The sequence below is a fragment of the Pelodiscus sinensis genome, chromosome 22 (genome assembly GCF_049634645.1).
Source record: "Pelodiscus sinensis isolate JC-2024 chromosome 22, ASM4963464v1, whole genome shotgun sequence".
Classification (NCBI taxonomy): Eukaryota; Metazoa; Chordata; order Testudines; family Trionychidae; genus Pelodiscus; species Pelodiscus sinensis.
This window is the reverse complement of record NC_134732.1, coordinates 6,585,521-6,610,581: the sequence shown is the minus strand read 5'-3', so window position 1 is coordinate 6,610,581 and position 25,061 is coordinate 6,585,521. Positions and strand designations below refer to the sequence as shown.

Here is a 25,061-nt window from a genome sequence, read left to right as displayed (position 1 = left end):
GGCCCCCCCATAGCCGTGCACCTGGGGCCGGCGCTCCTCCCCCCCCCTGCAAGCACCGCGCGCCCGGGGCCGGCGCTCCCCTGCAAGCGCCGCGCCATGTGCCCGGGGCCAAGCCAGCCCCGAGCACCTGGCGGGCGCATGGCGCCTGCGGGCACCGTGTTGGGGACCACGGGTCTAGAGAACATGACCTATGAAGGAAGGCTGAAAGAATTGGGTTTGTTTAATTTAGAAAAGAGAAGACTGAGGGGGGACATGACAGCCATGTTCAGGTATCTAAAAGGGTGTCATAAGGAGGAGGGAGAAAACTTGTTGATCTTGGCCTCTGAGGATAGAACAAGAGGCAATGGGCTTAAACTACAGGAAGGGAGGTTTAGGTTGGACATTAGGAAAAAATTCCTAACTGTCAGGGTGGTCAAACACTGGAATAAATTGCCCAGGGAGGTTGTGGAATCTCCATCTCTGGAGATATTTAAGAACAGGTTAGATAAATGTCTATCAGGGATGGTCTAGACCAGTGGTCCCCAACGCGGTTCCCGCGGGCCATTTCTGTGCGCCCACCAAGTGATCGGGGCTGGCTCCACTCCCAGGCGTGTGGGTGGTGCTCGGCTGACTTCTGCACCGCTCAGCCGGGCCACCGCAGGGGAGCAAGCAGCGCAAGCGGCCGTTTGGGCCCCGCACTCCCCATGCAGCACGGGGAGTGTGGAGCTCAAACAAGTGTTTGGGCTCCACGGTCCCCTGAGTGAGAGGCAGGACGGGGAGGAGAGCTGAGGGGGGCGGGAGAAGGCAGTAGGAGGAGGAGGAGAGAGACGGAGCGAGAGACTGGAGGCTGAGGAAAGAAGACGGACATGGAGGAGAGACCTGAAAATCCCGTCTTATGGCTAATTGCATAGTTCTGGAATAATGGTGCAGCGCAGACGTAGCCTTAGTGACCATTGAAAGTGAATGAGACGTGAGCTCCTAAGTAAGTCACATAGGGCTAGACTTCCAAAGGTGTTGAAGTACCTAAAGTTGCAGATGCATCCTAGTAAGGTTTTCAAAAACATTTTAGGCATCTGGGCACTTCTGAAAATCCAACGAGGTGTTTCTCTGACTAGATAGAGGCGTAAATACCTTTGACCATCTGATCTTTAGGCATGTTTGGGTTCCCACCCTAAGGGGATGCTAGATTTCCACACAATATCAACTCCCTTGTCTACACCCTGAAATGGGTGATTGGACACCGCAAGCAGCTGTAGCAGAAGCTGAGCAGAGTGGGTAGGAATTACGTCCATCGAGGGGCATTCACCCCTGTGCAGAGGGCTGTAACTAGGCCAATGGAACATTTTAGCTTCAGTGACAGAGCGTATTTCACTTAAAATGTTCCAGCCAGTTATCCCCGTGGCCCTTTGGCCACCGCCAGAGAAGCTGGCCCAGCCGGCTCAGTCGCCAGTTCTAACCGTGCCTTTTCTCTCCAAGGGAAGAAGCAATGTTGTCCACCTACTTTGAAACCATCAATGATCTGCTCTCTTCCTTTGGGCCGGTCCGAGACTGCTCACGCAACAACGGCGGCTGCACTCGCAACTTCAAGTGTGTGTCGGACCGCAAAGTGGACTCCACAGGCTGTGTGGTACGTATGCCGCTGGATGCCTCGTGACCTAGAGAGATGGCATGTCCTCAGGAGTGCCCTGGGTGGGAGCTGCTTGTTCTTTGTCCGTGGGTGCAAGGAAGGGAATCTCTGTGGCCAACTGGACTGTGTTTGTCTCTCCTTCTCGCCTCTCTCTTCCTTGTCCTACTTTTTCTTCCCTCTCTCCTGCCTTGCTCTGTGGCACCAGACTGCTCTAGCCTTAGCTGGAGAGCGATGGAGAGTCGATTGCCGTTTTCTCGCCCAAGTGTCGAGGACTGGAAATGGACTTTGCTATCTCCTCTGTAGGCCACCTGCTTCCTAGTTTTCTGGGAACTCCTCCTTTGTCCACTGTGCCCCTCCCAAAGCCCTGCCACCTCTTTGGCCCCCAGGGCTAGCCTCTGTTTAGCACTGTTTCTACTGGGAGGAGAAGCTAATAGCAGAGGAAGGCGTTCCTTTGGTTCAACCCTGCTTATTTCCCAAGCCCTCACACAAAGTCCTGGTTCCCCAAATACAGTAGGAACAAACAACAGGGAGTTGCCTTGCTCAGAAATCCAAGTCTGCCTCTCCAGCAAGTTCTGAGCGGAAAAGCAGCTCCACCTCTCAGCCTCCTCCGAGGGTTAATGCTCCCTGTTGCATCTCGCTTCTGGCTTCTCGTGCATGCCCGCACCGGCCCAGCTTGCCAAACAATCCCCAGTCCCTGTATTTGCAGCCAGGACCCTGGGAATCCCACACAGCACACTGATTAACTCTGCTCCGGTTTGCCAGGCAGCCCAGTGCCTTGGGTAGTAGCTTCTGATTCTTGCCAGCTCATTATAGGAACAGGCAAAATTGCTCCTTTGCATGGCCTGAGAGAAGGGTACTTAGCGCACCTATTGACTGTATCCGGGTCTGTGATTGATGGCAGCCATTAACTAACACCCTCCAGCATCACAGTCCTCTGGAAGGGGCTTTTGTGGCCCTAAGTAGAGTTTTGCATGAATGGAGTAACACTGCTGCAGGGGAGGGGGAGGTTTCCTTGTGCAATGGAGTCACTTGGCAACCTTGGAGAATCAGCCTTCTTCTCTCTGTAAAAGAGCCTGTGAACAGCAAGCAGATCACAGCGGATCACTTGCATCATTATTACACATGTTACTCCCACGCACACTCGTTGACTGTGACATTCCCTGTCCCAGGCACACAGCACACACACCGGATTGCCAGTGGCATTGTCACTCCGCTGTGTGTGCACACTGGGACCTCAGCACATGTACACACACATGAAGGTGTGCACACACATACTGGGACCTTGGAACATATACACATGCATGTGTGTGCACACACACTGGGACCTCAGCACATGTATGCACACATACAGGGACCTTAGAACACATATGCACGCATGCAGGTATGCACACACACACTGGAATCTCAGCACATGTATGCACACATGCGGGTGTGCACACACACTGGAACCTCAGCACATGGATGTACACATGCAGGTGTGCGCACATACACTGAGACCTTAGAACATATACGCGTGCATGCAGGTGTGCACACGCACACACTGGGATCTCAGCACATGTACACACACATGCAGGTATGCGTACACACAAACACACACCCACCACACACACACATTGATTTCCATGCACACGCCTCTCTCTCAGCATCACAGTCAGTCTCTTCCTCTCTTTCACACACACACATGCAGCCATAGGCCCTTCTCCCAACCTCCCAACCACCTGCTCTCCAAACCAACCCTGTTCCCTGCAGGAGCATTCTCCAGGCCCTCCTCAGCGCTCTGGGAACCGGGGTGAAGTGTCTCTTTCTTTATTAAAGATGTTTATTCACAGGAGCTGGGAAAGGTCAGCCCCGAGTGGCGCTGTCTCTGCGTGGCTCTTCTGTTACTCCCCCATCCCCGCATGCTTGTTAAGCAATTTAGAGCAGCCGGCTAATGGCACTGGTGCGTTACAGGCAGCACTTCACAATGTGGGTCATTACACAGCTGCTTTGCCTTCCTCTCTTCTCTCTCTTTTTTAATCTCTTTCTCCCTCTCTCTGTTGCCATTTCACTCTGAGAAGTAGCCTGCCTCCCGGATAGTGTCAGAAACAATTGTGGCTCTGATTGCCATGCACCATGGAGAAGCACCGCCACGATGCCGCCTTTTAAAAGTCAAGACGTATTAAGATAGAAATTGTCAATAAATTACTGGCCTGGCTCTCCCTGCTTGGGCCCATGGAGTGGTGGAAATTGAAATCCACATCACTCAGGGGAAATGGGGCTTCTCCCCCTTCACCCACCCTGCTCCTAATGATTAAAATGAGTCTGGAACAAAACAGATGAGTATCGGGGCAGGGAAGGAGAATCACTATGAGCAATCAATCGCCTTGGAGTGCACTCTGGGACCCTACCAGCTGTGGGGGAGACACGGGGCAGCCTCCGGGTTGTAATTGCCACCCTGTGGGAGTGAGGGGCAAAGCGAGCAGGGTGCTTGCTGGTTTTAGGCTGCCCTCCACCCCGCGCTCCTGGTTGATTCTTTTGTTTTTTACTTCCAGTGAGCAGCCTTGGTGTGGGAGGAAAGGGGTAAGCCTCGGGTGCAGGATTCATGCCACTTGCAGGCATAATGTGGAGTCTTTTCTTGCTCCCCACCCTCAGCTTGCTCTGAACAAAGGACATACATGCTGCATGAATCCAAGCGTGCCCCCTCTCTGGGTTGTGCCTTTACCGATAATGTCACTCTACCAGCAAAGCGGACATGCTCTCCACAGGGTTTTCCTTGCCAGAGTCGCTTTGTCCCAGATCTTCTCTCATGCTCCTGCAGGGGACTGCAATCCCTCACACAATCTGACTCCAGCTCATTGGACTCAGCAGAAATTATGGTGCATCTTTGTGCACGGTTCAAACACCTGCTCTCAGGGTGACTTAGCACGGAACGCTGCGTCCCTAGGCAGCTTCTTACAGCCGGCCAATCTCTCTGATGTCTGTGGGAAGCACACACAGTCCAGTGGATTTACCGCGGTCACTCTGCCATCTAGCTGGGCCATTTTCTGGTCAGCAGAAGGAAATCTGAGCAGGATGTCAGATTGATTTCATTTCTGTCCTTCCCAGAACTCACTGTTTTGCATATGTTAATTAAGACTCACAACATGATTGAAACCGGTAGGTATTTTTCTCTTCCGTTTGAAGATGGGGAAACTGACACATGGGAGTTGGCAGGCCCAAGATCACCCAGGATAAGTCTGATTCTTACAGGTGCTGAGCACCCACAGTTGCCACTGAATTTGACTTTTTCAAGCCCCTGTTGACAGCTTCAACATACGCCTACATTAGCTACTCTAACACTAGTCTTCCAGTAGTAGGGGCCCAATCCTACAGCTTCCACTCACAAGCCATTCAGGGAAATGGGCGGGGGCAGGATCAGACCCCTGGTCCAATGGATCTTGAGTATTCACACTCTTGGGATCATGCCCTAAGTCAGTGACAGAGCCAGCCACAGTACCTAGGAGCCCAGGTTTGTAGTCATCTGCACTAACAGGTCCATAAACCAGAGCAGGGGTGGGGAACCTAAGGCCTGGGGGCCGAATGTGGCCCTTGCCTTGCCTGTATATGGCCCCTGAGGCTTAGGACCCCCCCCCCCCCCGAACCAGCACTGGTGAGCCCATGTTGGTGCTCCAGTCCCCCCCACCAAACCCCTATGGTTGGAGCACACAGTATCTACTAGCTTGCCCCTCTGTAGTCTCTGGCATGCAAGAGGAATGTGGGGAGTGTCTTTCTCCTTCTCAGTCGGGGCCCACGTCAGACACTGTTTTTTTTTTCTTCCTTGTTTCTCACTTGTGTGTGGTTCCCAACTGATTTTTTGTGGGTCACTGGCCTTCGAGCCAAAATGGTTTCCCACCCCTGAACTAGAGCATGCACCAGTGTCCCCCGTAAGCTGGGTGCTTGTGTGGCTGCTCAGGAGAGATTCAGGTGCTGCCACCCAGCTGATTAGCAGAGCGCCCACAGCTAGGTTTTGTTTCTACTGGTGGTGCACATTCACACATGCTTCAGTGCACTTTTTATTCTGCACATGCATGGAGAAGAATAGAGAGAACATTTGCATGCACATTTCAAAATGCATGTGAGTGTGTGTATATATATATGAGAGAGAGAGAAATGCCAGGTAGGAGGGAATATGTCATTCTTTTTAATTTCCAAATCCATTGCCGATTTCCCTGTTCGTTGTCCCTTGGGAGTATCCTGGGAAAGGCAAGATATTGCAATGTGTGATTAGAAGCTTGAGAGACAGATGGATTTGATCATCTGAAGCTAAAATCATGATTGATCATCTTGAAAAAGGAAGGGGGGAGTAAGGAAAACAGCGGCTGTTATTTCAGAAAACACTTGCAACATTTTCCCCTCTGGGGAGAGGTGCTACACTTCAGGAAGGCCCTGGGTATTATTGTAGAAGCTGTGGACGAGACTGCGACAGCCTGTGGAACTGGAAGCAAGCTCTGCAGACATGATTACTTGGGAGAGAGAGGGTGATCTTTGCTGAGAGAGGGGGCAAGCAGGGGCCTGGCAAAGAGAGAACAAAGTTGTTTGCACCCCTTCCAGACGAGTTAATTTTCTTTGGTGTTGAGATCTTCCTTTCCTAGCAACAGGAGCACTGGAGACAGATGAGAGCTGAGTAGCTGGGGAATGAGGGAATAAAGGCTGGAGTTGAGTCACATGAAGCTAATGAACGGGGGAGTTTTGGGGAGGAAGGGTCCTGCAGGCTCATGCAGGTATGGCTGAGGAGAGGGGATCCAGGGAGAAGCTGTGGGATGAGCTCACTCATGAATAGTGTCAGGACACGTGGGCCCTTTCCTAGTGGGGGATTCTGCCCAAGCATCTTAGCTAACACATGCCCTGCACCCCACTGATGTGGGTGAGAGGAAGGCTGGTATAGTGTTGCTAGCCTAGTACTTGGAAGACCTGGGTTCAAGTCCTGGCTATACTTCGGGCAAGTCACTAAGCCTCTCGGTTCCTCCTGTGCCCAGTGGGAATGGTAGCACTGGCCTGCCTCCCAAGCAGATTGGGAGGGATCTGTGCATTACAGGCAGTGGGGGGCTCAGATGCTGTGCTAACGAGAGCCATGACAGGCAGGTGTGCTCTCCACCTTGCTGCTGAGTGATGGCAGGAGCATGTCCTCAGAGACAGGCAAGGTGTTGAGCTTTGCTTTGCCTGCTCACAAGCTTGGGACAGGACTGTGGTAGCTGAGCCAGAGCCTGGGGCAGGTGAGGCTCTGGGGCCAGTGCTGTGCAGGTCAAACTAAATAACCATGAAGGTTGTTTCTGTTCTTAGTGTCTGTGAGGACATTGACAGGATGGCTGGGAGTGATCTGCTCACCAGAGGAGGAAGCTGGGAGAGCTTGTCACCTCAGGAAGGGCAGGCTCTGGGTGCGTCTCTAGGGATGCACCTAGACTGGCAAGATTTTGCGCAAAAACTTGCCAGCTGTCTACACTGGCCGCTTGAAGAAAAAAGCACTTTTTGCGCAAAAGCATCCGTGCCAATCTAGACGTGCTTTTGCGGAAATACTTTTAACGGAAAAACTTTTCCATTAAAAGTATTTCCACAAAATCATGCCAGTCTAGACGCAGCCTAGGGTTTTGCCCAGGGCAGGGGCAGGAATCATCATGGTGATGGACGTATTTCTCCCATGGCACAAGCCCAGGTGACGGATCAAACCTTTGCTGCTGGCTTAGGAAGCTGAGCTTGTTTGGTTGCCACTTGGCTGGGGAGCTAGAAATTGAGTATTTCCGGGCAGATGGAAGGTACATTTCAGTGCTAGAGGGTTATTAGATAGAAGGCAAGGCCTGATTAATTCTGGTGATTCTTAGCTTGGACACTGTCCTTTTGCTCTCACAGATACATGAGTTATAGGCCTGCAGTTTAAAAGGGACCTTAATCTGGCCTCTAATGTTGTGGCTGCAATCGATTGCAGCCACAAATGATGGCATCTGGATCTCCTGCCGCCTGATCTGCAGGCGCCATCAGCCAGAGAGATGCCTAAAGGCCGTGATTTGCAGCCACGGAGAACCGTGCCCATGTCTCAGTGCAGATGCAAACAGAGAGGCCGTTCGGCATTTGTCCCTAAATCGCCCTGAAATCCTGGAGCAAGTGCCCCTGAGAACGCCGTTGGCGGTGTGAAAATCAATAGCGGAGAAGCGTGTTGCGAGGAGCACGTCGGAGCCTGGCCTCCACAAGCGCAGGGGAAGGACTTTGGAAAGCGAAAATTCAGCCTCTTCACAGCCATTTCCAGCCGAGCGTCTGAGGCTGGATTGCTCCTGCATAGGCAGCGCTGTACACAGAAGCTGCTGATGCTGTCCCCCGGCATGGTGCCCTCACAAGAGGCGCATGTTCTGTGATGACTTTGGCCTTGGCTATGATTAGGAAGGTTTTTCTAAAGTTCTGGGCACCCCACTGCGATGCCTTCGAGGGCCCTGATTTTTCAGGCAGTGCTAAGCAAAGCTGGGTGAAAGTTTAGCCATGTGATTGGCTTTTCCACCAAAAAAAATACATTTTGAGCTGGGGGGAGGGTGCTCAAGCTTTTCACTGTGTTCACATTGAATTTGGCCAATATAGGTTGGACCTCCTTGGTCCAGCACACTGGGGACCTGACCAGTCCCAGCTGAGGGATTTTGCTGGACCAAGGGAGGTCCTTTCTGCCCTCTTCCCCGCCACTGGCACCCCCAACCTTGGCTTTACCACCAGCGGGAGCCTGCAGCTGGCCCTGCTAGTCCCACCATGTTACCCAGCCCTGCACTCTGGCCCAGTGTCAGCTCCTGCTGGACCATGGCTGTTGCCAGACCAGAGTCCCAGTTTAGAGAGATTCAACCTGCACTTTTGGTTAGGAAACAACAATTCAGGGAGGGGGAGGGATAGCTCAGTGGTTTGAGCAGTAGCTTCCTAAACCCAGGGTTGTGATGTCAATCCTTGAGGGGCCCATTCAGAGATCTGGGGGCAAATCTGTCAGGGATGGTACTTGGTCCTCCCAAGATGGTAGGGGACTAGGCTCAATGACATCTCAAGATGCCTTTCAGCTCTATGGGATAGGTAGATCTCCATATAGATATATGGAAAGAATCAGAAGTTGTGTTTTGAGTCTAAAACTAGCCACTCTATCACACACACACACAAATGTGGAATACAACTACATTTTGGTTGCTTTGAAACATTGTGTCTTCCAAATTGATATTCAAAAAAAATCATGTCACTTCAAATCTAATTGGATGTTTATAGTTAACATTGGCTTGGCCAAAAAGCTTGTTCCCCTCCCCAGTTCCCACCCGTCCCACACCTCTTTCCTCTCCAGGTCCCTGCTGCACTGCCCTTTTGAGGGGCTGTGCTGCAGAAAGCGTTGTGATTCAAATCTGCAAGGCCTGACAGTCCATGACCCAATACTGGGGCATGCCCTGTACTTGCAACCACTGATCTAGCCCACTCTTGATAGATGTTTGTCTACGTAGATTTAAATCCTATTGATGTCAACTATCTAGACTAGGTGTGACTCATGCGCTTCTAGTCAGACACCTGCTTAGGTGACTCAATGGATCCAAGAGCCGGTTGCATTGCTATCCCATGCACTGCAAGCTAGGTACATGGCTTGTGAGTCTTAAGAGCAATGTCCAGTCCCCCCAAAACTGTTTTGAAGAGTGAGGAGCCCAGCTCAGCTCCACACTGATGTTTGCTTCCCCCACTGCCTGCCCACCCCGGATGCCGCCAGTGAGGATTCGGTGGGGGAAGCTGGACCTTCATCTCTAAACATCTCCAACCAAAAGGCAGCTCGTAGTTACAAAATGCATCAGAATAAATAAAAAGGGGCAATTTACTCTCTGCAGAACCACTTGGTTAAGTATTTTCATTCAAAACGTCACAATAAAAAAGGGAAAGTGAGCTGCAAAACCTTGTCAGGCGTCTTAGCTGGAGTTAGTTTCCTCTCATCACTGGGATTCATGTCACTAATGAGGCATTTCTGATGTTTCCAGTGACCCTGCCACCCGTCTCCTTTCTAATGAGCGTTGCTAGTGCGGAAGGAAAGCATGCTGTGCCTTTGCTTTTTGAAATAAATAGGGACCGGTCAGTATGCTCATTTCCTTGGGGCTCTCAAGTCGTCATTTCTTTAATCTTGGCTTCAAAGAGACCCATCTCTTCTGCTTCGGGTTTCTTTATGAAGGTGAATTTAGACAGTCTCTGTCGTCCCAGACCTGGTTGGCCAGTGGATTGAGCTGGGAAGGACCAAGAGGAAGGAGTTGGCAACTCGTACAGTGTCCAGTCACCTGAGCATTAGAACCCTGCAAATCCCATGGGTATCCGCATCCACACGGATGTTGTTGCTGGTATCCTCAGCTCATTTTTGCAGATACAGATGTGGATACAAATTGTGCGTCCACACAGGGCTCTATTTACCATTACGTGGATGAATGGATCTTGGTTTTGGACATTGTTCTAGCCTTCAATTCATCGGTGGTTGGGTGTGAGTCTGCAAAAGGTGCTTATTGTTGGCATCACCCTAGCTACCGGGAATGTCAGCAAGGTTGGATAGCGTGGCATAGGGGTTAGAACGGAAGTGGGGGAGGCAGGACTCATCAATTCTATCCCTGGTTTTGCCATCGTCTTGCTCTGTGACCTTGGGCAAAGTCATGTAAAGACAGCAATATGACGCTGAACTGTAACAAAGTAAAAATAGCACCTTCTTATTCAGCATCTCTGTTCCCTGTGCACACGCAGAGTCCTTTGTGCTGACTGGCGTGACAAAAATAGAGGAGCTTCTCCTGCTGCTCTACCCACGGTGCTAGCGCATCTGAGAGCGAGTGAGCGGCAGTCTATTTCACTGTGTGTCACCTGAGCAAGCCTCTTGATGGCAGTGGGGTTGCATGGGTCTAATTTAGCCTGCAGAATCTTTATTACTGGTTATGTTGCCCCAGAAAGCAGGGATCTAACCTGATTCTTGGATCCCAAGTGGAGTTTTTAAGGTTGGAGATTGGGGGCAGGAGGGGACAAAACACTTTTGTTTGTTCCATAAACTGAGCAGATTTGAGAGACAACTACCATGACAACTGCTCTTTTGGTCTTAGTTTGCAGCCCATTTTCAGAGCAGAACTGCACTTTTTAAACCCTTTATGTTTCAGTTTCCTGCTGCATAGAAGGAGTTGAATAGCTGGACTACCTCCCGAGTTGAGGCTGCATTATATAACTGTTGTTAAATTGGTCTTAGAGCATTGTTCATCTAAGGGTTTGGATGTTTCAAATATGCCTCTGATTGCTAGTGATTTCAGGTTATGGTCCCATCTCTGCCACTGGCCTGCTCTGAGGTGTTGGGCAAGTCACTTCATCGCTCCATGCCTCAGTTTCCCTATATGTAAAATGGGGCTGAAGATACTGACCTTCCTTGTAAGGTAACTTGAGGTCATTGGAAGAAGAGCATTATAGGAGCTAAGACGGCATTATCCCTTACGAGAATGATTTTGTTGGACTGCTAGTGGATTGTAGAAGCTGGTAGTTTATATGGAGAAAATAGTCAGATTAACTACTGATTTGTTGCAGGTTTTTAATTGAGTTGGCTTGCTGGCAGAATACAGAAAGCCGTCCCCTGCCTACCTCCACTTTTCATGGAGTGGTTACACCAGGCGGATTGGGGAGAGTTGTGTCACCAATGATTGCCCAGACAGAATTATTGGCTGAGTTGGCTATTGATTTTTTAATCATTTTCAGATGTCGTTCCCCCTCATCCTGTGTCACTGCAGAGGCAGATCGCAAATTGAACTGCAGCTGAATTGATGCGGGATTGATTAAAACTCACTGTAATTATTGGGTCTCTGCTGCCCGAGCCAGACAGATGAATGTTAGCAATAATGGATATGGTTCTTTATCAAAGCTCAGGAAATGCGCATTAGGTACAGTGCTCATAAGCCCACCTGAGTGCCGAGACCAGCCCTCCAGAGCAGCTTTTCCTGTGCACACAGGTATCTAGGTACAACCTGTGGGTGCCTGATATACAGTCCATGCTGCATTTCCCATGGAATGGCTGGGTAAGGCCAGTTTGGGGAGCAAAGGTAAATGTGATCATCTGCTGGGTTTTACTGGTGACACGCAAGCAACAAAATTCTCTCCCTGTATCAAGGAAGAGGCAAGTACATTGACAAGAGCACAATCTTGGGAGGTGCTGAGTGTCCAGTTGAGTGCAGAGAAACAGCTGCTTGCTTCCCTGGAAATCGAGGGTGCTTGGTGCTTTTCAGGATCCCGCTGACATAATGACTTAGTGCACTTGAGGGCATCAACTTTAAGACCACAAGGACCCACCTGCGCACCCAGGAGAACTTGTGTATTTCAGGTCACGAAACATCATGCAGCCACCCTGTGCCAGGCCCAAACGCTAGAGCGAGCCCAGAGCAGGACAGACCTCGGGGGACTAAACTGTCACATGCCACGGGCATAGAACAGGAGGTAAATAGACAAAGCTAGTTGCAAACAAAGACAGCAGCCAAGATTCATGAGCATGCAGCTCTCCAGCTCCTGTTCCACTGCACCTCTGCCCCCTCCCTGCCTAGGAGGTACCGGCAGATTCCCTGTGTCAATGGCCTGCCTGGCCCTTCTGAGCCCGCCGGTTGGAGATCAAGAGATCGAACTTCTGGGGCGCTGCTGCGTGGAGAGCGTGCAGGGTGGCAGTTACAACAGCTGGGCCGGAGTAGGGGTCTCCACAACGCATGCCGAAAGCCTGGCGCATTCTCTCCCTGCCAGCCCGGCGTAGCACACTCAAGAGGCCGGCTCCTCAGCTGCTATAAACTGGTGTATCTCCCTTGAAGTCAATGGATTTACACTGCTGCAGTTCTGGCCCTACTGGTCCTTGAGCAATATTGCACCCAGAGACTAGTGGGCCCTTGATCCTCTTGTGGCTCTTTGACCGTCTCTAGTGCCGGGGTCTCCAACCGTTTTAACCACAAGGTCACTTTTTCAGTTTAAGTGCAATGTAAGATCTACCGCCAACCCAAATACCTTGCCTGGCTTCCTTCCCCCCTTCTCTGGGGCCTCACCCTGCCCACTCTGTTGCCCTTCCTCCCCGAATCTCATTCACTTTCACCAGGCTGGGGTAGGGGTGCAGGCTCTACTCTTGGGCGCATGGCACATGCCCTATCCCCTAGGCCAGTGCTTCTCAACCTTTTTTTATAAAATACCCCTTTTTCAAAAAAATGTATAAGTACCCCCAGTACCTCCGGTTTTCTCACACATTTGTTTTTACTGTTGCAACACATTTGTGTAAATAACTTAATTGTAGCTGGGTGGGTGATGAAATATTTTGTTGTAAAAAGTACAAAAATAAAACCAATGTTTAAAACTTAAAACAAAAATTCAGTTTTCTCCAAATGTCAGCTGTGTTGATGTATCCCCGGCCTTCTCTTGAGTACCACCCTGGGGTCTACCCCCTGCCTTTGAGGGGGACTCTTATCCTGCCTCCTAATGCAGGAGCCCGGCCCATCCCTGGGGCAGCTTGTGTTGGCTGTCCAGCTGCTCACAGGACTATGAACTCACCACCCTATGCTCTCCAGGTGAATGTGCTAGCCCCTCCTAGGCCACTCTAAAGCTGAGCCCACCTCACCCCTCTACCTTTGGTGGGTTCTGTGTTGGCTGCTCCCAGGGTGGCAGCTCCAACCTGCAACCCTGTTCTCCTTGGGCAAGTGCTGTAGCTCCTGGTCACTCAAGAACCCACCCCACCTCTCTGCCTTTGGGGGGGTGCTTTGTCTGGTTGCTCCCAGGGTGGGTTGGGGAGCTTGGACTGCGAGGGGAGGGGAAGAAAGGGGGCTTTAACCTGTCACCATGTGTTTCCCCAGGCTAATGCCCTATTGCCAAAGCCACTCCAGAATCCATCCCACCGCCTTACCTTCAGCAGGTCCCTTATCCTGCCTTCCTAATACAGGTGCCAGGTCCATCCCTTGGGCAGCCTGTGTTGGCAGCCCAGCCATTGCCTGAGTGAGTGGAGGGGGGCAGGATCAAGCCCATCACCCTGTGCTCCAGAGGCTAATGCCCATCCCCAAGTTCACTGGAGACCCCCTCCACCTGCCTACCTTCAACCCCCCTGCACTCCCTGGGAGTGACGAGACACAGGATAAGAGACCTTCTGAAGGTAGGGGGGTGGGGTGGACTTGGCTTGGCTCTGGAGTGGACTAAGGGATCGGACAATTGTTTAGGGAGCACAGTGTGGTGGGTTCAAGTTCTGCCCACTCTGGGAGCAGTTGGACAGCTCACCCAGGGACAGAGCAGCAGATCCAAGACAGCCCCCACCCAAAAGCATCTGGCATTTACAGCAATGGCTCCATGTGCTGTCCCTCATCCACAGGCACTGGCCCCAGTTCTCCGTTATTGATCAATTCGCCCGTCATAAGACAGGATTTCCAGGTCTCTCCTCCACGTCCGTCTTCTCTCCTGAGCCTCCGGTCTCTCGCTCCATGTCTCTTTCTCTCCTCCTCCTACTGCCTTCCCCCCTCTCTCTCTCAGTTCTCCTCTGCCTCTCTCTCTTTCTTTTCTCCTCCCCCTCCTGCCTCTCACTCAGGGGACTGTGGAGCCCAAACAGCTGTTTGAGCTCCATGCTCCCCGTGCTGCATGGGGAGAGCAGAGCCCAAATGGTCACTTGCACCACTTGCTCCTGTGTGGTGGCCCGGCTGAGCAGCACAGAAGTCAGCTGAGCACCACGGCGGGAGGCCCGCCCCCGTTCATGACGTTCATGGCCAGGGTGTGGGGCCTGGAGCCGCTGTCACACTGCATGTCACCGCCCCGCCCCCCTTCGCCTCTCACCATGGCGCTCAGCTGACTTCTGCGCTGCTGAGTCGGGCCGCCGCGGGGGAGCAAGCGGCCGTTTGGGCCCCGCGCTCCCCATGCAGCACAGGGGTGCTGCATGGGGACCACAGCGCCCAAATGGCTGCTTGCGCCACTTGCTCCCCCGCGGCGGCCTGGTGCCGAAGTCAGCCGAACACTACGGTGGGAGGCAAAGGACTTGACTCGGGCAACAGCGCTGCCCAGAGGCAACAGCCAGCATTTCAGCATTACAGAGTCAAAGACATTGGGCTACTATATATGTATGATGGGAGCTGCAGGAGGGTGTCTGCTGGCAAGGACAGCATGTGGAGAGCCCCTTCTTAGGAGGCTGCAGGGACATGCCAGCCAGCTCCAGGAGCATAACCAACCACAGGGATAATTACTCCAGACATGACAGGTTAGGCATTTTAGTACTCAAAGAATTAAATTTAGGTATAAGAGAGAAATGCAAGTTATGAAATGCACAGACAAGTCAAAAACTTCAAACTAACCCACTTTGCCAGCAGTAAAAGTAGTAACAATCCCCCATGTAGTGTTGGGTCAGGAGATGAGAGGGAAGGACAGTGTGTGTGTGTGAGAATGACAGACCCACACACAGTGTATGAGAGTGACAGAGATTTGCATTGCAAAGCTCCCTCCATCCCCGTCTCTCTGTGTGCAGATGAGGTACAGGATTGGGGGGGAGGAGGGACACCCTGACATCAGCACCTGCCCCCCTTCTCCCTCCCACACCCTGCACAGCGAGCAGGAGGCTTCCAAGGGGCAGCTCCAAGGCAAGAGGACAGAACAGCATGACAGTGGGTGGAGGGGCAACGGAAGTGCCAGCGCTTGAGAGCTTCCCAGCCAAACCAGTCAGGATCCCCTGTCAGAGGCTCCGAGATGTATCGATAGATCCCAATCTACTGGTTGGTGACCACTGCTCTAGTGGATTTATTGTGCCACCTGTCTGTGTGTCTGTCTGGTGAATGGCCTGTTGCTCATTGCAAATCTAATCTGCTGCCTTTGCTTGTTGCCCCTCCCACCTTGATAGTCTTTGGAGGTTGTGTTATGGCTCCCGCCTGCCAGTATTTGTGTAGTGTTCAGGAGATCTTCTTACCCTGGGGAACTCTCTCCGGCAGTACAACAGCTGGCTTGTGAGCTAGCTCCCTGGAGATGGGGTGGAGCTTGGGGGGAAGGGGAGGCTTTCTTTTGCAAATTTCAAGCTGGAGCAATTTGTGTTCTGTAATTAATGCACATTAGAATGCATAATTACACACACAAACAAATCATGCATCTTGATGATTAAAGATCAAGTATTCCAAGGCATGAACCTCCCCCGGAATGTGACTGAGAACCATGGGGAACGCCTCGGTGTGAGTCTCCCTCAGTTCCACCCCCCTGACCTACCACAGCCCCAGGGAGAGCGCCAGAAAGGGTGCCCCCCTCCACAACACTGTTCCTAAAGCCATTCCCTGACGCCCCAGTAGGTGGAGCCAGAGGCAGCAGCTGAAAATCAGGCTGTCTACACTGCCTGGTCTCAGCAGCTGCAGCTCCTGTACTCGAGACACAACCCACAGTGACCATCGCTGCGGAAACGCCACAGTCGGGTCAATGGAAGCGTTCACTATGTTCACTCCGGGGACGAACGCTGGAGTATTTCCAGCTCCCCTGGCCGTCAGTGGAAGGATCCTCATTCACCTCAACGGGAGCCCTGTTGAGAAGGGTCGCTTTGGGGTCAGAGGTGTCTCTAAGGCGCTGTCTGTGCTCACCAGTGGCTCTCCTGCCCAGCACTGTCTGTGCTCACCAGTGGCTCTCCTGCCCAGCCCGGGGAGGGTAGCCCAGAGAGACGGCGAAGAGCAAGTCAGTGTAGGGCTTGGAGCCAGAGCGGCAAGGAGAACTTCGGCCACTAGCACAATCTGTTCACTCAGCCTTCTTCTTTCCGCCTGTTTGCGCAGCACCTGGTTCTCCTCCGTTGCTCCACACAGGCTGGAAACGGGCGTGTGTCTGTACGGACACGGCTATTCTGAACCTTCTTTGTCCAGAGTGTCTAGCAGTAAAATGTAACATGCCTGTGCTGGGAGAGGAGTATGAACTGGAAAAGTTGCTGGTGTCTCGTGCGGAGCTGAAACGTCCATTTCCAGAATTGGCAGCACCAGCCCTTTCCCCACCACTGTCCCTCCCTAGTGGAGAGAGGAGGGGTCAGGCTCCCTGCCATCATTTCCTTGCCCTCACGGCCCACCTGCCTCTCCTGCTGGCCCTTGCATCTTCGCACTGCCCCCACTGCACTGCACTCAGGGGCCCAGTCTCTCATGGCCCATCCCAGGTAGCTCAGCAGCGCAGCGAAGGGAGAAGCTGCTGGAGAGATGGAGTGGCCATTGGGCGCTTGCTGCCTGCTGCATCTGCATTTGCCCTGCATGGAGGCTGCACCGCCTGCGACCAGGGCAGCGTTGCCCCAGAGGAGATCAGTTTTATGTGAAGGAGCTGGTGCAGCAAGAGGAGGGGCTGGGGCTGGTAGCAGGAGCTTTCCATTACCCAGGGGAGAAGCTACAGGACTATCCTGGGCATTTGTGGCTCTGCACCAGAAGCGGCTAGAGTTCAGCTCTCGTGGTACAGCCAATGGCCTGATGCCCACACATCAATCAGACTGGGCAGCTTGTGTCCACAGAGGCACCTAGCTGGGTAGGCAGCTCGGGAGCAGGTATCGCCCAGACTTTTAGGAATATGTACGGCATTTTGCTCACACCGAAAATTGATTTTCTTTTTTAAGCACAAAATATAGCAGTTTTATAACCTTTCTTCTGCTTGACAGAGGCCATTTATAACCTGCCTTCATGGGGACACGTGCAGCCTCCGAGCTAACTCATCTTCCAGAAGGCAGTAATGCATTTTTAATTGTAAGCTCTTCCTGGCGAGATTTATTTTTTTCGAGGTCTGGTCATTTTGTCATGCAGTGGGTTGTTCTTTGTGGTTTTAGTTTTTGTTTGTTTTGGGTTTTGATGAAAGGAAATAAATAAATAGCAAAGGTGGACTTGGAAAGCACTTTAATCAGGGCGGCAGGTGATGGATGGCATTAGCTGCCTGCTGGCTTTAATCTTCTGGGACAGGGAAAGCCAGCTGGGGAATTGCAATTAAAACCCGGAGCCAGATCCCTAGCTTGTGCAAAGAGGCTGCAGTGGGGTGCTTCTGATTTAGCACCGATTGAGGATCTGTCCTGCTGTTGTTGGTCTTCAGTGCCAGCCAGGAAGGCTACCCAGTGGTGAGAACCTGCCTAGTCCAGCGATACACTGGGCTGCTTTTGGGGGATGAGTTTAAACAAGAGGGGGGGAGCTCCCGAGCCATTGGTACAATGCACATGCAGGCTTAAACAAGTCACATACCTCAGGCCAAAAGCCCCACTGACTTCAGTGGGGCCAGGATCCAAACCACTGGAGCCCATTTATAATTGGAGTTCCCCCCCATCCAGTGCCACCCATTCCCTACCAGGAAAGGACTCTGGGAGAGAGGCAGGGACGGTCTTGTGTGTACCACGAAGCTGTTTGCAGGGTCACTTTTCACCAGAAGGCCTCAACGTCCTTTGTCTAGGGGGTCGGTATCAGCCCCCGTGACTGAGGCTCGGTCTGAAGCAGCTGGTCAGTGGCAGAGCCCGGAGTAGAAGCCAGCTCTCCTGCATCCCACTCCAATGCCAGGCCCCGTCCACACGGCTCCCCAGGTGAACTTGCACCTGCAATGACTTGAGTTTAGGATTTCGTGTGTCCTGTCCTGCCTTAATGCTGGTGACAGACCCGAGTTCACCACTAGTGTAAGGCCACCGGCCTCGCCGGAGTGAGCCCACTTCCACTACCAATGGCTGTGGCTTCCCAGGGCAGGGAGCTAACTCACAGCCGAGAGCCGAGCACCAGGTCCCTGGCCCCACCGTTTGTTCACACCATCCCCTCCTGCCAGGGGAATGCTGCCCCCGAGCCCAGAGCCCCGCAGAGTAAAGCCCCCATCACCTTCACGTCTCCCCTCTCTCTGCAGTGCCCGCAGGAGCTGCGGCCCATGAAGGACGGCACAGGCTGCTACGACTATTCCAAGGGGATCGACTGTTCGGACGGCTTCAATGGGGGCTGCGAGCAGCTGTGCCTCCAGCAGACCCTTCCTCTGCCGTACGATCCCTCCTCCAGCACCATCTTCATGTTCTGTGGGTGAGTCTCCTGGCGCCGTGGCCTCAAAGGGGCTCTGCCAGCAATTTCCTCATGAGCACCAACAGAGGGCTTGAAGGGCTAGTTCCCCCTCCACCGTCTTCCCTTCCTCTGATTCCTGTCAGCCTTGTGGGCCTCTGAACACACACATCTCTATCTGCCCTGTGCAGGGAGCAGACACCTCTGGCAGCCCAGAACAGTGTGCGCATTGCCCTGCATGTGCAAGCATAAGCACGTCTTAGGTGTCCCTCTCTGCTGGAGCTTGACGCTCCAGTGCACGTCTGTGCATACAAGTAACAGTGTGTGCTACCTGCACCCACGGGGGGAAGATTATTCACAGAGGAGCAAGAGGTTGCGCTTGCATGCACAGGGAATTTTTGATGTTGGAAGAACATGCCTGCTTATCTGCAGCCCAAACACGTGCCTACGTATGGGAATGATGACACTCTCTTTCGCCATTCCTGTAAACATTGTTCTACGAGGAATAAGGGATGTGTCGAAGGCACACTTTTTTCCCAAATTTGGCACCGTGTAGACGTGCCATATTTCGGAAAAGCCTCTTTCGAAAGTAAATCAGAAGACACGCAATTTGTGTAGTGCAAATTGCGTTTCTTTTTCTGGTTTAACATTGCAGTGTAGACCTAGCCTAGGTGTGTGGATTACATACTTCCCCTACCTGAGGAAGCATGTCCCAAGCTTCAGAGACCCAGTTGAACTCCCATTTATAACTGTCAGTAGGTGGATTTGACCCTGGGAGCTTCGTGTAGGAGACTCTACCCTTTGAACTAAAAGCCAGCTGACTATCAGCCCAGACTGTAGGGGTTTCTTGTTCTTATCTGTTGCTGTAAGTGGTCAAACTACAACTGCATGGGACAGTGAACCACATGAAGTGTGTGGGTTACATGTACAGAGGGACAGCTTTCTCTCCCACACGAGTGTGTCTGTGTGTGAGAGAGACTGCGACTGTGCAAGTCAGTCCCTGTCTTGTTATATAAATCCCAGACTAGTTTGTGTCAGGTTGTTGTAGATTTTTTTTTCCTGTGCATCTTTTTAAATAGATTTTCATCCCCTATCTCAGCCAGGATCCTAGAATCTTATGTGCTTTAGTATCTTCTCTAAGGAAAATCTTCCCGACTACAGAATGTTCCAAAGGGAACTCTGCAATTATCTGCCTTTCTGCGGCACGGCTGCAAAAATAGCCACCCATCACACAAGCCATCCCATGTACTGGCCTGGTGTACAGGCTGAACTGATCGTGTCCTTAGGAAGGAAGGAAGAAAGGCAGGATCAACATCACACAACAAATGAACTAAAATGATTGACTCCACCTTTGTTAATGCATAGCTGCATTTATAGATACTTGTGATCACATACATTAGCCTAGTCCAGTCCTCCTAGCTACAGGGGAAGAGGTGGGGAGAGGGAGGCCAGGGGAGGGAGCAAATAGCCAGGTAGTGAATGAAACACCTGGACCCAGTCGTCCCCAGGAGGGTAGTAAAAAGTGCAGAGCTTTGGCGACAGTGCAGAGGCAGGGAGTCTGCAGCATCAGTGCCCAGCCTGGCTCAAGGCAAAGGCCAAATGACTCAGCAACAGGTGATTCCTAGGCAGATGCGACATCAGCAGATGCAGAGGGGGATGCAGCATCTAATGGAGAGAGGGGAAGTTGCTGAGGGCACTAAGGAACAGCAAGGCCATTCCCTTACCTAGAAAACGCAGTAGGGAGCATTGATGGCTCCTGGCCTGTTGGACCTTTGCAGACGTTGCTGCTTTGCTGCGGGGAGAGAAGCGCTGTGCATGGTACAGGCCGAGTGGCTGCACCTATGCGTGTTTATAACAGCCACTGTTCCAGCTGGGGTTTATTTGCACAGGAGGAGGGAGCCTGTATGTGCGGAGGGGGCATGTTTCCACCTTCTCCCAACCCCTGTGTTTCTGGAGGCCGGTCCAAAACTGCAGACCAGGGGCTGGGGAATCACTCTCCCCCAGTGCTGCTCAGCTGAAGAATGCTGCTTTCAAGCCACAAGCTGCATTAGACACAAATCCTTCACGCATCACTGCCCTGAAGTCATGTCAGCTGGAGAGGGCCTGGCTGGGCAGGCTGAGGGTGTATGCACACAGCCTGGTCTATCACTCCTTTCCTCTCACCCTGTTCAGACAGCACAAATCCCTTCTCCTCCGTCGACTGTCATCCACAGCAGGAGCCTGACTAATCACAATCAAACAGGAACGTTCCAATATCCCCTGTGCATGAGGGTTCTAAAGCTGAGGTCTGCACCACCTCCAGCAGGCAGAAAGGGGAGCATTGATGCCATTGAATACCCCCCTCCCCCAAGCTTCCTGGCCACGTTCTGCCTCTTACCTGGGGGCTGCTACTACTTGGAAAAACAATTTAACCTTCAAAGAAATGTGAGTCATAGTTTGTGCAGTGAAGAAGCAAATTCCTAAAAGTAACTCCGAGGAACTTCTGTCAGCTCCTGCCACATCCAGGTGCTCAGATGGCAGACAGCTTGCTGAACCCCAGCCATTCACAGCTCCCAGGGGACCCAGCTTTCTCAGCTAGTTCCTTTCCTTTTGTTTTTTTACCCCTTTCTTTATTGCTTTGCTGCTTGGAACAATTACTTTATAAAGAGAAAACACCCGGCCTTGGTGGCTGCTATGGAAGGGGTTTGGGAAGTGCATTAGGAGGAGCCTTGCCAGCCGATCTAGGGAAGGGATTTTCCCCCTTCATTTGGCACTGGTGAGGCCACATCTGGAGTACTGCATACAATTCTTGTCCCCTCATTGCAGAAAGGGTGTGGACACATTGGAGAGGGTCCAGTGGAGGGCAATCAAAATGATTAGGGGTCTGGAGCACATGACCTATGAGGAGAGGCTGAGGGATTTGGGCTTGTTTACTCTGCAGAAGAGAAGAGTGAGGGGGGATTTGAGAGCAGCCTTCAGCTACCTGAAGGAGGGTTCCAAAGAGGATGGGGAGAGGCTGTTCTCAGTGGTGACAGGTGGCAGAACAAGGAGCAATGGTCTGAAGTTGCAGTGGGGGAGGTCTAGGTTGCATATTAGGAAAAAGTACTTTACTAGAAGGGTGGTGAAGCACTGGGATGGGTTACCTAGAGAGATGGTGGAATCTCCATCCCTAAAGGGTTTTAAGTCCCGGCCTGACAAAGCCCTGGCTGGGATGGTTTAGTTGGGGTTTGGCCTACTTTGGCCAGGGGGTTGGACTCAGTGACTCCTGAGGTCTCTTCCAGCCCTAGGAGTCTATGATTCTATGAATTGGGCAGGTTTGCCAGGCAGTGGATAAGAGGTGAGGCTCTGCATTCCAACAGAATCTGGTACGGATGCAGGGGAGGCAAGCAAGACTAGTTCCGCTGGGCTGATCAAATACCACGGTGATGAGTCCAAGGTAAAGTATTATTGGCATTATAACTACACCTCCAGGGCCCCACTGTGACTGGTGGGCCCTAGCTTGTAATATAAAAACAGGCCAAAAAAGAGTGGAAGAGAAGCAGCACTATCATCCCCATTTTATAGATGGGAAATTGAATCTTAGCGAGATTGAGTGACTTACTCAAGGTGACATGGAGTCTGTGGCAGAGCTGGGCATTAAATGCAGATCTCTGGAGAACTGTTTTTTATTGCTGGCTGCCACACAAGAATCCCAGTGCAACCTGGGATGATGACACTTGCCTCCTTTGCAAAGTGTTTTGCGAACTGCAGAGTGCAAAGTGTTGTAGGAGAGCTGGGATTTAACAGTGAGAGAGAGGAACAAAAAGCCCTCGATTCACATCTCCAGGGATGGAACAACTGACTCAAAACAGGGGCAGTGTCTCTGACTTACGTGTGTGTTCGGCTGGGAGGCTGTTGCTGTATGTGCTTGCACCAGTATGGGGAAGGAGTGTGTGAAATAAAGCAGATAAATAGACATGAAGTGGTGCCCAATTCTGCCCTTAGGCACAGGGCGTAATTCCCACTGGTTTGTGAGCATCCTCTCTGGTAGGTGGGGATTTGCTACCTTGGCTGTGCAAGCTGAAATCCTTTTCCCTGCGACCGGCCCAAGGCAGCTGGTTCATCTTGGGACCCTGGTATGGGCATTCTACTTGAAAACCTTCTTGTGCTTCCATGGGGGGGGGGGGACAAGGGGGGAGGAGGAGGCAGAATATGCCCTGCTGGCTCCAGTGGCAGCCAATGTGGGTGTCAGCCCTGCTGCAGCTGTCCGTGGTGCTGAAGAAAGCTGCTGGTGATGCTGCAGAATAAGGGTTAGTAGCTTCCAGGTTTCAGCTGTAAGACTCCAGGAGCTCTCCCCAACTTAGGTTTTCAGAGCCAAGCTTGGGGCTAAGATTTTGCTGCCTGTCTAGGCCTGGTGCACCCACCTGTCGCAAGTTTTAAGACTCCCTTGAATAGTTCACTGTACCTGATTCCCCACACACGTGCAATTGCTTACCGTCGGCAGGCTTGGTGTACTTTGATTGTGTTTATCACACCAAGACTACTATCCTGAGAGACATCTTTCTGCAGAAGGGTTTGCATCACTACAAGCCCTGGGGGTTGGGTAGTGTGTGTGTGTGTGTGTCTTTCTGACCGATTCTGTGGTGTTCTCTAGATGTGTCGAGGAATACAGACTCGCTCCAGATGGCAAATCCTGTCTCATGTTGTCTGACATCTGTGAGGGTCCCAAGTGCTTGAAGCCAGATGCCAAATTCAACGACACCCTCTTTGGGGAGATGCTGCACGGGTACAACAACAGGACCCAGCATGTCAACCAAGGCCAGGTGTTCCAGATGACCTTCAGGTACTGCCCCATCCCCTACCTGCATCAGGTAACATGGTAGAGTGTAAAGATGCACCCTTATGATTCAGAACGATGAAAAGGGGGTATCAGAGTTGAGGGTGGTAGGAAGCTTAGTTTTCAAGGGCTCTGTCTTGCAGCAATGATACACGCAAGCTCGGTACAGCTCACAGAAAACAGAGATGGGACAGAGCTGAGAGGTGTTCCTGTCTGAGGTGTGTCACGTAGCGGGGCCGGAACTTCAGCTGCCGTAAGCTACTTTAGCTTCATTCACTTCAAAGGTTCGATGCCGATGCACATCAACCGAGGAGCTGCTCCATATCCCATCCAGCCACTCCTGGGTCTGATGCAGGGTTGTTCCCTACAAAACATTTTCCAGTGGCCTCATTCTTTCAAATCTCCAAGGCCTCACAGCTCCCTCGGATTTCAGTCAGAGTTGCATGGTCTCTGCATCTCCTACGATCCAGCCATGTGGCTGTCTCCTCTTAAGCATAAAATCTCCCATGTGATGCTGAATTCTGGCCTTTTGCTATGACAATGGGGACTGTAGAACCAGTCCGACTAATGGAGCTGTCTGATCCTTTCTGCTCTCAGAAAACATTGGCCAGCCAAACTCCCAGGCATTCTCAGCAGTGTGCAGTTTGGTGTCTGCAGACCAGCAGGCTTTGTCGGGCATGAGAACTAGCACATTCTGCTCTCTTCTTCCACTGGCTAGTAGTCAGGTCTAAATCCAAATCATAAGGCCATGTCTGCAGCTCTGTGAGCTGATCTCTCAACCAAAGAAGCTGCACAATGCTTTTCTGGGTGCGTCTAGCCCCCTGCAGACAGCAAAGGGAACCCCCTCCTCACCCTCCTTCATGCAGTTTTGCCTATGTAATATTTTCCATTCATGGCTGGAATTTCCCACCATGCTCTCCTAAGCACCCATTTAGTCCCTTGGCGTTGTTGCATGATGAGGGACACCTCTGGGGGAAATTCCCCCTTCTCAGTTGGGTCTTCATCAGCAAGTGCCTTCCACCTCAGTGCAGATCGCTGCCGTGTTCACGGTACAGGGCTCCAAGGCGTGTGGTGTGTTTGCTTGCACCTACTCAGACATGCCAGGATTCGTGTGATACAGCTGGAGGGCTCCCAGTCAAGTGAGAGCTGCCCTCTTCCCCATCCCCATATTACACCTGCCTCCCAAACCACGCAGGTGTCAGAGTCCAAAAACAACTGACCGGTGGAGGGTCTGAAATACCTCCATTTGGTTCTTGTGGCTCTGGCTACCCGGACAAAGGAAGGATGTCAGTGAGAGAAGAGACCTAAACACCCTTCCCACGGCTCATGTGAACCCTTCCCGGAGCTCTGATTGCTCCCCTTTGTAACACTGGCAGCTCTGCATTAAGACAATGACTGCAGTCCAGTCTCATGCATCAGGGCATGCGGGGGTCAGGAAGGATTCACAATTGACCAGTAGTAGTGTAGGTGGTAGGAAGGTTGCCTTCTTTTGAAGCATCAGGCTTGGTCACAGCTTGATGCAGGACCACAGATGGTGTGCAGGAAATCTTCCTTAGGCTATGTCTGAGCTGCAGTTGTGGTTCCCAGGTCAAGGGGACACATTTTCTCTGTAATTGAGCTCCCATGTTAAAAACTAGAAGGGAGCCGTGGCAACCCGGAAGGGCCACACACCCTGTGTATCGAGTGTCTGTGATGAGTGCACACTTGGGACAGCCAG

At 52.0% G+C, this 25,061-nt stretch overlaps 1 protein-coding gene across 6 annotated transcripts in view; it reads left to right on the top strand.

The window, feature by feature from the left end:
* Positions 1 to 25,061, top strand: part of ASTN2 (astrotactin 2) — a 730,659-nt gene that overhangs the window by 415,225 nt on the left and 290,373 nt on the right. For all 6 annotated transcript variants that reach the window (XM_075905850.1, XM_075905849.1, XM_075905851.1 and 3 more), the window contains 3 exons: positions 1,456 to 1,606; positions 18,407 to 18,573; positions 23,162 to 23,350. In XM_075905850.1, coding sequence (XP_075761965.1) covers positions 1,456 to 1,606; positions 18,407 to 18,573; positions 23,162 to 23,350 — 507 coding nt within the window. The remainder of the gene's footprint in view (positions 1 to 1,455; positions 1,607 to 18,406; positions 18,574 to 23,161; positions 23,351 to 25,061) is intronic.